This window comes from Erythrolamprus reginae, chromosome 1 (assembly GCF_031021105.1).
Source record: "Erythrolamprus reginae isolate rEryReg1 chromosome 1, rEryReg1.hap1, whole genome shotgun sequence".
In the NCBI taxonomy this organism is placed as follows: Eukaryota; Metazoa; Chordata; class Lepidosauria; order Squamata; family Dipsadidae; genus Erythrolamprus; species Erythrolamprus reginae.
This window is the reverse complement of record NC_091950.1, coordinates 253,185,058-253,201,761: the sequence shown is the minus strand read 5'-3', so window position 1 is coordinate 253,201,761 and position 16,704 is coordinate 253,185,058. Positions and strand designations below refer to the sequence as shown.

Here is a 16,704-nt window from a genome sequence, read left to right as displayed (position 1 = left end):
ACGAAAGCAAGGAATATATATATATGCTTAATCATGCAAGATTTATCAGTTTTATCCTCATTGTGGCTGAAAGAAGATGACAATTATATATGTACACACACACACACACACACACACACACAATGCTATCTATTTTCTATCTCCATTCATCCATTTTAAAAGCCATTCCTAATCTGCAGACCTGAAAAAAAGCAAACCTTCTTCTTGTTTTTGCGATGTTGCTCAATCCCAACTTCCAGGACCTGTTAACATGGTTCATGATGGCCTAGGCTGCTGATCTGCAATATCAGGTGGGCCTCAAGTTAGTCATTGCCTTTTTATGAAGATCCGTGAATTTCTACTCCCAGAATTCCTCAGTCATTCCTACATCTAGCTTTCTGTTCCTACCTTCAGCATAGCTGACTGAGGAATTCTGGGAGTTGAAGTTCACAGATCATTAAAGGGCCGTAGTTACTCATCCCTGGCTTAAGGGATAATCTCAAATAATGATATGACTGCATTAGCAATGATAACAAATGCTGATATTCATTGTTGCCCCACTGGTTCTGGGTTTTCTTCCCCTTTCTAGACTATTAATGTGTGTTGTGCATCTATTCGGTAATGCATGTCATGTTACCTGCTGTTTTGAATAGATTCTGATTGGATAGCTGTTGTGTCGTCATTACTTCCTAAAAAAGTTGGTGCCTCAGTTAATGTTTGTTAGCTGAAGTGCTGATTAGATCATCACATTAGAAAAATAGTGTAGTGGATTGGAGGGCGGAGCTTCAGCCTGGACAAGACAGTCATTTCCCTCTGTGTTCTGGGGGGAAGCACCAACCCATGGCAGCCAGGGACTCAATTTCGGATCGAAACCGACTTGTAGGATCGGGGGAAAAAGGGGACAGCTTGGGCGTGTCACTGGGGTAATCACAGACCCCGGCAAGCAACCAAAATAGGTCTCCTGACTGGCAGCCGCTTCGGAGGCACCTGATGCCCTTAGTCCTGGTAGCAAAGTGGCATGGTTGAAAGTGAAGCGTTGGAATCAGTGAAGGGCTGCAAAAAATTTTGCTATCACACTGTGGGCATGGCTTATTTTGTGGGTGTGGCTTTTCAGTATGTGACCAAGTGGGAGTGGCTTGACGATCACTTGTGTGGCTTAAAGACAGTGAAAGGCTACCAAATTGTTTACTACCGCACTGTGGGCGTGGCTTATGCAGGATGCCCTGCATTTTCTTTCAACATCTTTCAGTGCAAATTGGGTGTTCGGGGGTGGAGCTCCATTTTTGGTACCCCACTGCATTTGCAGCAGTCCACATCCTAGTTGGAATCATCTGGGTGAGAGATTTGTAATTTGCTTGCCGTTATATTTGTGCATGTGCAGTACTTTGAAAAAGCTTCTGTGCATGTGCAGAAGCTAAAAACAAAATGGTAGTGCCAATGGCACTACCAAGAGAACCAGCTTGGGATGTGTATATGGCAGGCCTGGGCCGCCAAGTTACTACCGGTTTTATAGAACCGGTCCGAACCGCCATTTCTTGTTTGGGCCTACTTGTGTGACTTTAAGTAAGTAAGACGGAATTAACAATATGAAATTTTCTAAAGTCCCTTCTTGAGGGAGATAAGAAAATATAAATAAATACATAAATAAAATATGTTGACTACCTCCACACTTGAGAAGTTTTACTTAATGAGTCATAAATGATGCAGGCCTGGATTAGATTTACTGCCAGGATTTACTTGCATTATTGTCAGGTATACATTTATATGTTCAGCCCCATTTGGTCGCCCTGACCCCACCCTGAAGCAAGGGATTACAGGGTCATTAAAAAGAAGAAATAATATCAAGCATTAATTTAGTCTGCACCCAGATTAAAGGTTTAACTATCTTCAGTTGTGGCTGATTTTTCTCCCCATCCCACTATCTCCAAAATACAAATGTTAAACATTTTGTGAAAACACTCATTTATGCAACACTAATTTCTAGAAATAACCAATTATTTTAAAACTTTACTTGGACTTTGTTAACTACTTTGAGAATACTCCATTTTTAAACTAAGAAATGTTTGGGCAGTAAGGATGAGGAGAATTATTTTCTGCACAGAATTATTTTCAACAAAAATAATTACTTTTTTTTTTAGATTAGCTCTGTGTGACATTCCGTTTGAAGTTTCTGATTTACTTTATCCCTGTTAGAGGGCTTCTTCTGTTCTGACTGGTAATCATATGAGAATATAGTCCCTCATCCCAGTTGTCACATTCTTTTGCCCCCCAGGTAAGGAGAACCATCATTACTGAGGAAAACCATCTGTGTGCACGAAGGATTTAAAATTCCTGATCATGTAGCGTTTAAATCATAGCAAAAGCTTGTGTGCATAGAATAGTCTTTTCTTAATTAACGTTTCTGTCTGCTGTAAGTACAGAAGAGCTCTAAGAATGCTAATGCCCTCAATTCTTCCCAGACTTCAAAATAGGTCCAAAATGTTCAACCCTCCCCATTCCTGAAGGCCCTGAAGGGATCTGTAGGAATTGCTTGCAACCCACTTAATCTATTCCTACTTAAATTGAAGGTACGAAGTCTGGTTCTTGAAGGCACCATTATGCTGTCAGACATTTTCGTTGATACCCGCTGTTTAAACAGGGTTTTTCAATTAAAAAGATTATTTTAATTTTAACAGTAGGTGGGCTTCACGCTGTGCTAAATGTGAATCCGTAGCATAATATTTATTTGCAACTTACAAACATTATCATAGTGGAATAATGAAATGCCTCTGAGGATAGGGTAAGTTTGGCAGTATTTTTGTGTCTTAAAATGCTAGTCATTTTGTAAGTAAGTCTCTATGCTAGCCCTTTTCTCCATGAGCCAATCAGAAAATTCAAAGTGGGCTGCTGCTCTCCCAAAAATGTCTACTTTAAGCTAAATGTTTGATTCTTCATGCATATGCTAGTTGTTGGATAGCAGTTTGGGTTAATAAAGGTAAAGATCATTACTTATCCAAGAGTGGATTAGAAATGGGTTTAGCGGACTGAATAACAGTCAATTATGTGTGGGAATAAAATATTTATTTATTTATTTATTCATTCATTCATTCATTCATTCATTCATTCATTAGATTTGTATGCCGCCCCTCTCCTCAGACAAAATAGACACATGTGTGAAAGTAGAGGTGTGATTATTTATTTATTTATTTATTTATTTATTTATTTATTTATTTATTTATTTTATTCGATTTTTATGCCGCCCTTTTCCTTAGACTCAGGGCGGCTTACAACATATTAGCAATAGCACTTCTTAACAGAGTCAGCATATTGCCCCTACAATCCGGGTCCTCATTTTACCCACCTCGGAAGGATGGAAGGCTGAGTCAACCTTGAGCCGGTGTTGAGATTTGAACCGCTGACCTTCAGATCTACAGTCAGCTTCAGTGGTCTGCAGTACAGCACTCTACCTGCTGCGCCACCCCGGCTCATTATACAGGTGAAACTCAAAAAATTGGAATATCGTGCAAAGGTTCATGTATTTCAGTAATGTAATTTGAAAGGTAAAACGTAATATATGAGAGAGACTCATTACATGCAAGGCAAGATAGTTCAAGCTGATGTTTTGTCATAATTGTGATGATTATGGGGTACAGCTCATGAAAACCCCAAATCCACTATCTCAGAAAATTAGAATATTACATGGAATATTAGAATATTACATGGAATAAAACAAGGATTGTACATAGAACAATATCACACCTCTGAAAAATATAAGCATCTATACTCAGAACTTGGTTTAGGCTCCTTTTGCAGAATTACCTCCTCAATGTGTTGTGGCATGGAAGCTATCAGCTTGTAGCACTGCTCAGGTATTATGGAAAACCAGAATGCTTCAATAGCAGCCTTCAGCTCTTTTGCATAAGTAATGATTCAGGTCAGATGAGTTTGGTGGCCGATCAAGCACAGTAATCCCACAGTCATTGAACCAGGTTTTGGTGCTTTTGGCAGTCTGGGCAGGTGCCAAGTCCTGTGGGAAAATTGAAGTCAGCATCCCCATAAAGCTGGGCTGAGGAAGAAAGCATGAAGTGCTCCAAAATCTCCCAACAGATGACTCTGTTGACCCACGACTTTATGAAGCACAGTGGACCAACAGTATCAAATGACATGTCATCTGCTGGTGTTGGTCCACTGTGCTTCATTAAGTCCATGGTCAATGCAGCCATCTACCAGGAGATTTTGGACCAGTTCCATTTCTTTTCCCCCCAATTCTCAGGTCCCTGAAATGTATCCATAGAAAGCATCACCATAATATTGGATCCCCTATTCCAGATACTGTCTTGGAAGGAATTCGCATGAGTGGAGAGCATATTCTTCAGTTTTGTTTTGCTGTAGGGAAGATAAAGTTTGTTGAGTGCAAAGGGAAAGAATGAATAGCCTCATGTACATCTTGGAAATTTCCCACTGATGCAGAAACTTCTGATGCAGTCACATTTTCTGCTGATTGTGAGCTCTTGGTAAGAGAAATAATTTTGGAACCGATCTCATTTTGGTTGATGCCAAAATAGCCATTAGTATTGTTTCCTTTTATCACTTAGGATACACAGGGAACTTTCCCTGATTGCCAACAAGATTCCTGCTTTTTTTTGTAAGCTTTAAAAGTTTAAGTCATGTTGCTATGCTTGTTTTTACACCATCATCAAAACAAAGGCATTGTGGGCTGCAGCTCAGCTCTAAAATGAAAAGAAAGAGAAAGAAGACAATATTTGTGTATTTTTTCATCTAGACAAATATGGTGTCAGCCCAGCAAACCATATTAATTTAAATAAACTAACAATACTGTATGAACTTCTGATTACTTTTTAGAACTTTCTTGGTTGGAGCATGAGCAGACCGTAGTAATATGAATTGAAAGGGTTTCATAAGGAAAATAAACAATTGCAAATGATACATGTAATCCTTAACTAGTATCCTCTTTACCATCCATTTAGAATTATGATGGCGCTAATAACTTTACAACCAGTCCTCACATTTACAACAGTTACAGGGTCCCAGCAGCTGTGTGATTGACACTTGTGGAGTTTCACAGCTAGGTTGTAATAGGCAGAAGCCAATGGAGAAGCCTGCAGTAAAATTGCAAGTCATAGACACATGATGTCTTGCTTCACAACATTGGTTGATTCAATTAACACTCATGGCAGAAGTTATAGTCGCAAACCCATTGCTAATGCATGATGTCTTACTTAATTGTTGCATTGTTTAGTTACTGATTTGTTGGAGCCTATGGTGGTTATTAAGTGAAGACTACTCAATGTATAAATGGTGAAAAATTAGACCAAGTGGATAATTATGTGTACTGCAGTACATTGCTAAAGATGTGGAAATGGATATAGAAGTTTTAAGAAATGCAAACGTGGGTAAATAGTAGTGATAGTTTTTGATGTGTTGTAAGATATGAGTATTTGTTGAGTGAACATTATATCACCACCTGTTTCTGCCTATTTATTATATGGAATAAGTACTGGGTATGTAAGAAGCACCATAAAAATTGGAACCAGTAGTAGTAGATGAGTGGTAAAATCTACTAATCTTTCCTACCAGTTCAGAAGTGCTCGCTCCGCTCATGTGTGCTCCACCATCTCATGTGCTTTTTCACCCTCTGCGCATGCACAGCAGGTAAAAGACAAAGAAAATGGTGATGTCCGGGCAGGTGGGTGGAGCCTTGTGCTGCCGCCGCTACCAGTTCTCCAAACCACGAGCAGTTGCCGCTACCGTTACACCCACACCGGGCCAAACCAGTAGCATTTCATTCCTGGAATAGATACTCAATGTGTGTGGTTAAAACAAGAGGAGAGAGAAAGAGAGAGTTAAGAATGAATGGATGCAGAATATATGTGGTCTGAATACAAAATAAGAGGTCTGTCTGAAAGATTCACATTGAACTGATTTGGTCATAAAGAGAGAATGACCAAAGATCAAACACAAACACAGAAGAGTGAATGGGTGAAGAGGAAGATGGAGGGCTGAGCAGGTTGTAGCTGGAAGAAGTTGAGATTTTCTGAAAGAAGTGGGAAATCTAAGGAACAAAAAGCAATTCTTGACATTGTATATGGATGTCTGTTGGACCAGTAGTTGGGACTTACCCTAAGAGTAGAAATGCATGGAGAAGTATATATTTATATACTATATCAGGGGTCTCCAACCTTGGCAACTTTAAGACTTGTGGACTTCAATTCCCAGTTGAAGTCCACAAGTCTTAAAGTTGCCAAAGTTGGAGAGTCCTGTACTATACTATAGGTATAAAGATAAATTATATTTCCTTAGTGCAGGTAATCCTCAACCTTCAACCACAACTGAGCCCAGAAATTCTGCTGCTAATTGAGACATTTTGCCTCATTCTTGCCACATGTTGTTAAGTTGGTAACATAGTTGTTTAGTGAATCTGGCTTCCCCATTGATTTTACTTTGTAAGAAGGTTGCAAAACACTGGGATACTGCAAAGGTCATAAGTGTGAAAAATTGTCATGGGTCCCTTTTTCTAGTGGCCTTGTAATTTGGAATGGTTACTAAGCAAACTATTATAAGTTGACGACTACCTATAGTTTATTTTTTTCACCAATTTCTTCTGTTTATCTGCTGTATTAACCCATAGTTCAGAGTTCTTCAAACTTGGCAAATTTAAGACTTATAGACTTCAGCTCCCAGAATTCTCCAGTCAGCATAAAGAGCCGGAGTAGTGCAGCAGGTAGAGTGCTGTACTGCAGGACACTGAAGCTGACTGTAGATCTGTAGGTCAGCGGTTCAAATCTCAGCACCGGCTCAAGGTTGACTCAGTCTTCCATCCTTCCGAGATGAGTAAAATGAGGACCCGGATTGTGGGGGCAATATGCTGGCTCTGTTAAAAAGTGCTATTGCTAACATGTAAGCCACCCTGAGTCTAAGGAGAAGGGCGGCATAAAAATCGAATAAACAAACAAACAAATAAATAAATAACTGAAGAATTCTGGGAATTTATTATTTATTTATTATTATTTATTTCTTAATTGGACTTATATGCCACTCCTCTCCATGGACTCCAAGTTGCAAATTTGCAAGTTTGGGGACTCCTGTGTAGTTAGTCCTATAAATAGAAACTGCAGGTATTAATACTAGAGTTTGCTATCATGTTTTTGTTAACTTGTGATCCATGACTAAAAAGGGCTATTCTTAATTACCTGAATTACCTGGATTCAACTAATAAAGACATGGATCTTTTCATTTAGCGTCCAACCATTATTGTGGCATATTTTAAGTGGACCTCAATCCTTGTATTTGCATTGTTTTAGAAAACAGACCACGTAAGCATATATTTCTTTAAACCCGCTAGGAGCCAACTCAATGGTAATGTATCATATCTGTATCCAGGCGGCTGGATCACAGTATAAACTGATTATCAGTCCCTGTCAGTCTATATTTATCTGTGCAAAACCCTTAGAAAAGTGCTTTGACAAGCGTAGTAGTACAGCTGCAGCTTTGTCCTCGGGAGTATTAAACCAGCCAAGGTTTGCACAGCTGTCTAGAAGGCTGGACAGTGGACACCGGCATTTTTCTCAGCCAAGCAAAAAGGTTCTGTATTCCTTTGCAGGCGGAAGCAGCTGTGAGCAGCTTTTGAAGCAGTGAGCCTGGGAAAAGACCCATGTGCACCAACAGTTTGAAAACTGGTATTTTATACATGCCGTCTTGTATTAAAAATAGGCATTGACCCCGAGGTTGAATGTAAGAGTAGAAGGGAAGCTGCCAAGAGAAGAGAATATTTGTATCTTAGGACTGAACAGTGGAGTCCTTGATGCTGTCTGAGCTTGGTGGTTTTCTTGCAGACATTTCATTACCAAACTAAGTAACATCCTCATGGTGGTTACTATCCCGAAGGAAGGCTTTGCTCAAACTCAACCCGGATAAGACTGAGTGGCTGTGGGTTCTGCCTCCCAAGGACAATCCCATCTGTCCATCCATCACCCTGGGGGGGGAATTATTGACCTCCTCGGAGAGGGTTCGCAACTTGGGTGTCCTCCTCGATCCACAGCTCACATTAGAGAACCATCTTTCAGCTGTGGCGAGGGGGTCGTTTGCCCAGGTTTGCCTGGTGCACCAGTTGCGGCCCTATCTGGACCGGGACTCACTGCTCACAGTCACTCATGCCCTCATCACCTCGAGGTTCGACTACTGTAATGCTCTCTACATGGGGCTACCTTTGAAAAGTGTTTGGAAACTCCAGATCATGCAGAATGCAGCTGCGAGAGCAGTCATGGGCTTCCCTAGGTATGCCCATGTTTCACCAACACTCCGCAGTCTGCATTGGTTGCCGATCAATTTCTGGTCACAATTCAAAGTGTTGGTTATGACCTTTAAAGCCCTTCATGGTACTGGACCAGAATATCTCTGAGACCGCCTTCTGCCGCACGAATCCCAGCGACCGATTAGGTCCCACAGAGTGGGCCTTCTCCAGGTCCCGTCAACTAAACAATGTCGGTTGGTGGGCCCCAGGGGAAGAGCCTCCTTTGTGACAGCCCCGACTCTCTGGAACCAACTCCCCCCAGAGATTAGAACTGCTCCAACTCTCCTTGCCTTTCATAAGCTCCTTAAAACCCACCTTTGTCATCAGGCATGGGGGAACTGAGACATCTCCCCCGGGCATATACAATTTATGCATGGTATGTTTGTATGTATGTTTGCTTAGTAAATGGGTTTTTTTAAGTACTTTAAACTATAACTTAGATTTGTCATGAATTGTTTTATTTTATTGTGAGCCGCCCCGAGTCTGCGGAGAGGGGCGGCATACAAATCTAAATAATAAATAAATAAATAAAATAAGTGACCTGTCTTTCCAAAATGAATGACAGGAAATTAGGTTGCTCTTTCCCTTTTGAAATAAACATGTGGTCCCCCCCCCCAGTGGAGATGATGAGAGTGAGGATGAGTTGAATTGCTTTATCCAAGGGACATTCCTTAAAGTAGGGCGAAGATATTGGTTATGGTTCTTCTGGGTATGTAGGTACCTAATATGTTTTCCATTTTCTGGAAATAAAATAATGATGTATCTTGAACTCAATTGTTCATTCCTTCTTCCAGATGAATTAATATTTTTATTGTAATTTTAAAAATCCCATAGGAAATAGCATGCAAAAACTTCAAAAAGTTAATATACGCATATCCCATCCAACAGGTATGGGGTACATACACATTACTGTGTATGCACCCAAAAGACAAAAATCCCAATATGTGAAATGGATATAAATCCATTAAATCTGTCCGTCTGTCCATCCGTCCATCCATCCATCCATCCATCCATCCATCCATTATCTAATAATTGATCAATTTATGTATGACTGTTCTTGTAAAATATAAAATCTATGCCAAAGTATCTTTTTTATTTAGTAAAATAAAGCAGCATTTTAAAAAGCTATGATTTTTTAAAATCCTTTGTTATAAAGAACAATACTTTTCTAATCTCCAATATAAGTCTCTTGGGGTGCAAAACCCCAGAGAACCACTAGGTGGCAGACAGTAAAGAATGATAATTTTTTGTACATCTTTGCTGCCATCTGGTGATCATTTACAATTTTTATAGCTTGGCTTTGATAATCTTATTGAAAGGGGGGGAAATGTGATTAGTGTGCTATCCATTGCTTTCTTTTTAAATGAAAATTAATATACAAGCTAATGTCTCAAAGCAGCGGTTTGTTGCTCCTGGTTTGGCCCTGTTCTGTGAACTGGAAGCTGCAGGAGCGGGAGGCTCTGCCTACCTGCCTGGAACGCTTCTGCGCAGATGCGTTGCGCATGCGTGAACCGGTAGCAATGGGTTTTAGAACCCACTACTGTCTCAATGCCTGAAAACACCATTTAATGTGAGCAAAGTATAATGGGTAAAAATTTATGTGTGATTCAATGTCTAAAGCTTTCTTTTCTTGGTATTTTACTTAACATTTACTTAGATTAGTTACCTTACATGTCTACAAATTAATAAAGGTCATCATTCTGCAAGACAACTAATAGAGACAAAAAAGGAAGAAAAATAAGTGACTGGCATCCCATAAATATTGCTTTAGATTTTTAAAAGATGAGATTTATGTTTTAGATGTTTAGAGTTTCCAGAGGATTCCCTAATAAAAAGGTAGGATGAGGAAATTTATACACATCACCTTTCCTATGACTTTGAGAACTAAGTTTTTAGAAAATGTCACACAGGATGTGCACTTTATGCAGTCTGTGAGGCTTTGACTGATAGCAGAGTTTTGCACTCGATTGAATCAGCACTTACAAGAGCCAAAATGGACCATTAGGATAAATTGGAAAATTGCTTTGAAATTCTCATGGATGATGACAACTCTAAAATTAGGTCCCAATTTGTTCAGTGGGCTACGGTTATGGCTTAAATGGCTTTTTAAATTTGAAGTTCAAAAGCAGGGCACTCTGATTCATGTCTGAAACTAAATAAGAGGACTTTAATCTTTGTCTCCCACAATGATCTGCGCTCTGCACTGGATATTTTCATTGAAGCACTAAGTCACACATCATTGGAAGTTTTTCCAATGCAACCAAGAGGTGTAAGGAATGTAAGACAGTGTAGAACCACAGCAGTAAGCAAACAAACTGCACGCCACTGTGGTGCATTAGCCTCTTGCATTTGCTGTCTGCTTTAAGATTTACAGTGTATGTACGGTAGTTTTTCACCAAATCCATTGGGGGTATTAGCCCGAGGAATATTTTTATGGTTTGTCACAGAGTTAGCCAGATGTTTGGATTGAACTTGACATTTTCCTCTAGCTATTAAGTCCTTCCCAATTAGTATACGTCCTTTCCATTTCATTTAACTTGGTTAAATCATATTTTCAGTCCCTTAGGAGGAGCATAAGCATAACCTGATATTACTTTGTCTGGTACTAAATGCATAATTTTGGGGGATGGGGTTAGCCCAAGTCTTGAGTCTGGAAAGAACAACAGCCCAAGGTTAGCATGACAAGGTTCACTCACGCTAGAATGTTTATTTATTTATTTATTTATTTATTTGTTTGTTTGTTTGTTTGTTTGTTTGTTTGTCCAATACACAGTGAGGGTTTTAGTGGGTATATATCTATATACACATAGTAAAATACATGATGAAGGTTATAGAGGATATACTCATAGTAAAATATATCTAAGAAATAATAGAAAAGAAGATATAGTAATAGAACATATCAATGAAATTATAGAGGAAGAGATATAGGAATAGAAGAAAGGTATGGAAGATATAGGAGAGCAATAGGACAGGGGACGGAAGGCACTCTAGTGCACTTGTACTCGCCCCTTTCTGACCTCTTAGGAATCTGGATAGGTCAACTGTAGATAATCTAAGGGTAAAGTGTTGGGGGCTTGGGGATGACACTATGGAGTCCGGTAATGAGTTCCACGTTTTGACAACTCGGTTACTGAAGTCATATTTTTTACAGTCAAGTTTGGAGTGGTTAATATTAAGTTTAAATCTGTTGTGTGCTCTTGTGTTGTTGTGGTTGAAGCTGAAGTAGTCACCGACAGGCAGGACGTTGCAGCATATGATCTTGTGGGCAATACTTAGATCTTGTTTAAGGCGTCTTAGTTCTAAACTTTCTAGGCCCAGGATTGAAAGTCTAGTCTCGTAGGGTATTCTGTTTCGAGTGGAGGAGTGAAGGGCTCTTCTGGTGAAGTATCTTTGGACATTTTCAAGGGTGTTAATGTATTAGCTGAATGCAGATGTACACATCGCCTAATCCCAAGATTTTAAGACACACACAGTTCTGTTCAATAGTCAAGAACCTGTGGATAAAGCAATAAAGCACTCTCAGGTTGAAGTATCAAGTATCAGAGCTTCCAAATGGATGGGTAGGTTTGGTAGATAAGAGAGAGAAAATACAAGAGGCTGGTTATGCCAGCATTAAAGTCTCAAAGCAAAGGCTCACATATTGGAAGTTTTAGGTTCTTTAGGTGAAATAATAATAAAGCAATGATCTATATCCAGGAAGATCACTGCTCCCAAGAGATTCTTCTAAGAAGCTCTCCCTGCTGGTCTTTCTGTGGCAATGACATTGTAGGGATGTTGTGCAGAACCAGTCTTGCACAGGGATCCACCTGGCCACTGCTCACCTTGTTCATATGTAGCGCTGTCCCCCAAAGCCATGTCGTATTGAAGAAAATATTTTTCCCTGTATTTTTGTACTCAACTCTGTTTCCATATCATAGTTGTGCAAATAGTTTCATATTAGGGTTGGGCAGTATTTTGGAAACCCAAATGGTTTTACATAGAAAGAAGAAGGTACTATCTTCCTGCAATTTTTAAAGCAACTGCAACTTTTTCTGGGATAATGACCCAGCAAAATATATTGCTGCTTTAAAGAGCTGCAGACAAGGTGTTACATTCATGTATACATAATGCTATTCTAACACTAGAATGTTATATCCATCCATCCATCATCCATATCCTGCTGCCATTCATTGTGTAATTATGAGGATCTTGGGAATTTTCAATCATCGTGTACTCTTGATACATACTGGTTATTATTGGAAAACAAAAGAAAATAGAAATAAAATGATAGGAATGCTTGGTGTAATATATAACGGGTATTGTTATCAAAGCCAGACAGACTTTTAAAAGTATGTGGACAAGAATAAAACCACTGCTGTTCTCCAGTTTGATTCTTGCCATTTCTTCCACTTTTATTTGCTGTCTAATTGTGTCCATACTGCTTCTGCTGCCAGAGAGGTTGCACAATATAAGATCATTTCATATATAATCAGGGTTCCCCAAATACATTTCGTAATTCCCAGCCTCTCTTACCCAGTTAAGAAGTAACTGGGTATACACTTATTTCAGAGAAAATAATTGGGTAGGGGGTGATTGTTCCACCTTTTGCTTCACTGGAACTCTATTCATAGTTCTCAAATCAGACTTCAGAACCATTAGTCCAACAACAGGGAAAAATGTGAAAAGTCTCTTTGAAAGATTATATTAATGATTACCTTCCGTGACCATCTAGCTGATCTGTGGCAGAAAACATGCTGTCATTATATTGCATGTTGATGTAGACTAGAAAGGAAACAAAGCATAAGATCAATCAAGCTTACTTGTGTCCATTTTGATGTGGCTGAATTATGATTTCCAACAGCCCCTGCTGATGTATGACAAATAGACAGAAATCCTAAGAGTTGTAGTTCAATACAGGTAGTCGTTACTTAATGACAGGTATCAGTGATGTTCTTAGGAAGACTGCTTTATGATTCCTAATCTTTCTTTGCAAACTTCTCTGCCCCTTTCCTCTGAAAGTGACCTTCAGAGGGGAGAAAGCACAAAGTCAGAGAGACAAGGATTTAATCATACTAAAAGCTCCCTGCCTCTCCATGCCTACACACAGATTTTAGTGTGTTAAAATCCTTATGTCAAATGCTTTTTCTCCTTACTACTTCGTGCTTGTGCAGGCATGAAGAGTGGGGGAGGCAAGGATTTTAATTTAACATCTATGAGATTGCTCAAAAATTACAACTGGGATTATGGTCATTGAGTGAAGTGGTCATGTGATATCTCACTTAATGACCACTTTGCTCAACAATTCAGATTTTGGTTCCAATTGTGTTGGTGGTTAGTGGCCAAGTGTATTGGTGGTTATTGAAATGGACGTCCAAGTGCCGCCTCTATGTTGGTTGAGGCAGGCAGGATTCCCTTGAATACCATTTGTTGGGGGTCAAGGGAAAGGGAGGGTTTTGTCTTCTTTTTCTGCTCAAGATCCCCATGGACAATTGGTGGGCCACTGTGTGACACAGAATGCTGGACTCGATGGGCTTTGGCCTGATTCAGCATGGCTCTTCTTAGGTTCTTGTGGTCATTAAGTGAGATATACCTGTCATATCTTAGGCAACATAGTTCAATTCTATTTTTGTGGCATTTTCTGCCATTCCTCTTCTTTAAAGAGGAAAGTCCATTGGTGAATTCACTTTAAAAAACAAACAAACCAGAAAGCCTATAAGATTCCTAACATTGTGCTGTAGTTGCAGTCAGTCAAGCAGGGTGTTGCAGGTCAGAATAAAACATTGTAAAGTTCCATGAATTTCAGTGGGAAGAATTAGGTCTCTGTTGAATTCTCATCCTGAAATCAATAGAATTTGAAAGTATTTTCCAGCATGAGAAGTGATGACTGTCACACAGTATAGATCCAATATTAAAAACCTTCAGAGGAGGTTGCTTGACCAATGAAATTCATTTGGAAAAATGTGAAATTCTTTATAAATACCAGACTGGACATATTTCAGGTGATCATGAATGAACCTATGCCTCAATTTTCTTGCTAGGATTCAGTGGCTCTCCGTTTCTCTACCCACCCACTCCGGACATTCAATATTATGCACATACAGTGTTCCCTCGATTTTCGCGGGGGATGCGTTCTGAGAATGCCCGCGAAAGTTGAATTTCCGCGAAGTGGAGATTTGGTAGTAAATACACTATTTTTGGCTATGAATCGTATCACAAGCCTTCCCATAACACTTTAAACCCCTAAATTGCAATTTCCCATTCCCTTAGCAACCATTTAGATTATTACTCACCATGTTTCTTTATTAAAGTTTATTAAGAAAAATATTTATTAAAGGTGGACGAAAGTTTGGTGATGATATATGACGTCATCGGGCAGGAAAAACCGTGGTATGGGGGGGAAACCGCAAAGTATTTTTTAATTAATATTTTTGAAAAACTGTGGTGTAGACTTTTCGCGAAGTTCGAACCCGCGAAAATCAAGGGAACACTGTACTTACTTCCATCCTCCCACTCCATTCAACATAAACATCAAGATTTGGAGCCTAAGAGCTTAGTATCGAATGAGTAAGAGACAAGGCTTAGGAAACATGAACACATTTTCAGTTTATTCCTCATTATTTCTTCTTCTTGTCCGTTAAACATAGTTGGTTGTTAGTGAAAAATAGAACCAGGAAAGATTCTTTATACCCAAAACAGCATGGGAACTGGAGGATGTCTGATCAGTAGTACTCACAGGTGGGAAAGGTTTTCCTAACAAAATAATGGTGTTGTGATAAAAGTCTCCTCTTTTTCTGTGTGCAGCAAATGTCCCGAAAAAGCAGAGCTTGCAATTTTGTTTTTGTCAGAATAATGAAAGCAGCAAGCTTCTGCAAATGTCCATTTATCTGACTCTGAACAGCATAATCTGATCTAATATTTCATAGTTGAAATTAGGCGTTATTGCATTATTTTGTGAGGAAAGTGAAAGGGAGCAGATCAGCACTGAACGGTTTCATTATAATATTCTAAAACAGCATGTTAGCTACTGTAGCCTCTCTGAATCATTGTATTTTTTAAGGAGGAAAAAAACCTTGTGTAACCTTTAAAGTCCAGGCATTCAATAACTAGAAGGGAGGAAGGAGAACTGTGGGATATTCCTATTCTTTAGGGACACAACAAATGATTAGAACCCCATCAGAGCTGGGCTGACATAGTAGTTAGGATTCAGTATTATGGAATAATTCTGCCGACTGCCAGCAGTTCGATCCTGATTGGCTCAAGGTTGACTCATCCTTCCATCGTTCCACGGTCGGTATAATGAGGACCCAGATTGTTGGGGGCAATATGTAAACCACTTAGAGAGGTTTATAAAGCACTGTGAAGCTGTATATAAGTCTAAGTGCTATTGCTTTTGGCATGCCAGTGTATTGTTTCCAAGCACCATCATTGACTTGATTTTTGAAGAAACCAAGCGTTTAACATTTATATATGTATATATACACTGGTATATATGTGTTGTGTGTGTTTGTCTCCCTCATTTAGAACGTGCATCTCTAGTCTCTTCGAAGACGCATCTGTGACTGGATCTATTTGCTTACCTCGGGCACTAAGCACAGCCAAATGAATCCATGTATTGTTGGCGAGACGCTTCAGCAACCCAACTAAAATCAGGATGGTTAAAGGAGCTCTCTCTCACAGCACTAGGGGAGAAGCAGTAAGTGGCAAACATGAGGCACTATTAGCAAATTTCGCTACCGCTTACTGTGCATTTGCTGCTGCGGCTTCCTGCCAACCCCCATTTCACTCTAAGCAAGCCATATGTACCATTAATAGCCTCGTTTTATACTATGGGCCAGGGAAAGAATTTATACAGAACCCATCTCCCCCACACAACCTTCTTTTCATATTCCCTCCTCCCCATGAATTAACAAAGCACCAACCCTTCGGGTCCCTTCAAGCGCTTCCTCCCCTCCTCTCATCATAACTGCCGCCATTGAACTTTGGCTGCTGGATGACAATGACCATACTGAGAACTATGTATCTGCTTGCTGCTCTTCTGCTTGTTGCTGTTACTGATGTCAATAAAACCGAAACTTCAGCAGGGCAACTCTGCAAATATCTCACCCAGCTTCTTTACAAGAAGGAAGGCTACCTCAACACTAATAAAAGTTTTGACATGAACAATTTTCCTCAGAGTGTGTGAGTGTTCTTGCTTACATTTTATACTGAGTGATGGGCATTTCTGCGGAGGTTTTAAATTGTATAATTTAGAACGATGCAAATGACGGAATTCTGGGCTTAGCAAGCAGCCTGCAAAATACAGAGAAATCTGGATTGTTTGTTTGTTTGTTTGTTTATTTATTTATTTGTTTATTTATTGATTTATTGATTTATTTATTATTCATTCATTCATTCATTCATTCATTCATTCATTTATTATTTATTTATTTATTCATTCATTCATTCATTTATTATTT

General features: G+C 39.4%; 1 protein-coding gene across 1 annotated transcript in view; it reads left to right on the top strand.

Annotated features, from left to right (window-relative positions):
* KCNS3 (potassium voltage-gated channel modifier subfamily S member 3) overlaps window positions 1–16,412 on the top strand; it is a 43,382-nt gene extending 26,970 nt beyond the window's left edge. The window contains exon 4 of the mRNA XM_070738571.1: window positions 15,770–16,412. Coding sequence (XP_070594672.1) covers window positions 15,770–15,807 — 38 coding nt within the window. The 3' untranslated portion in view covers window positions 15,808–16,412. The remainder of the gene's footprint in view (window positions 1–15,769) is intronic.
* The last annotated feature ends 292 nt before the right edge of the window (window positions 16,413–16,704 follow it).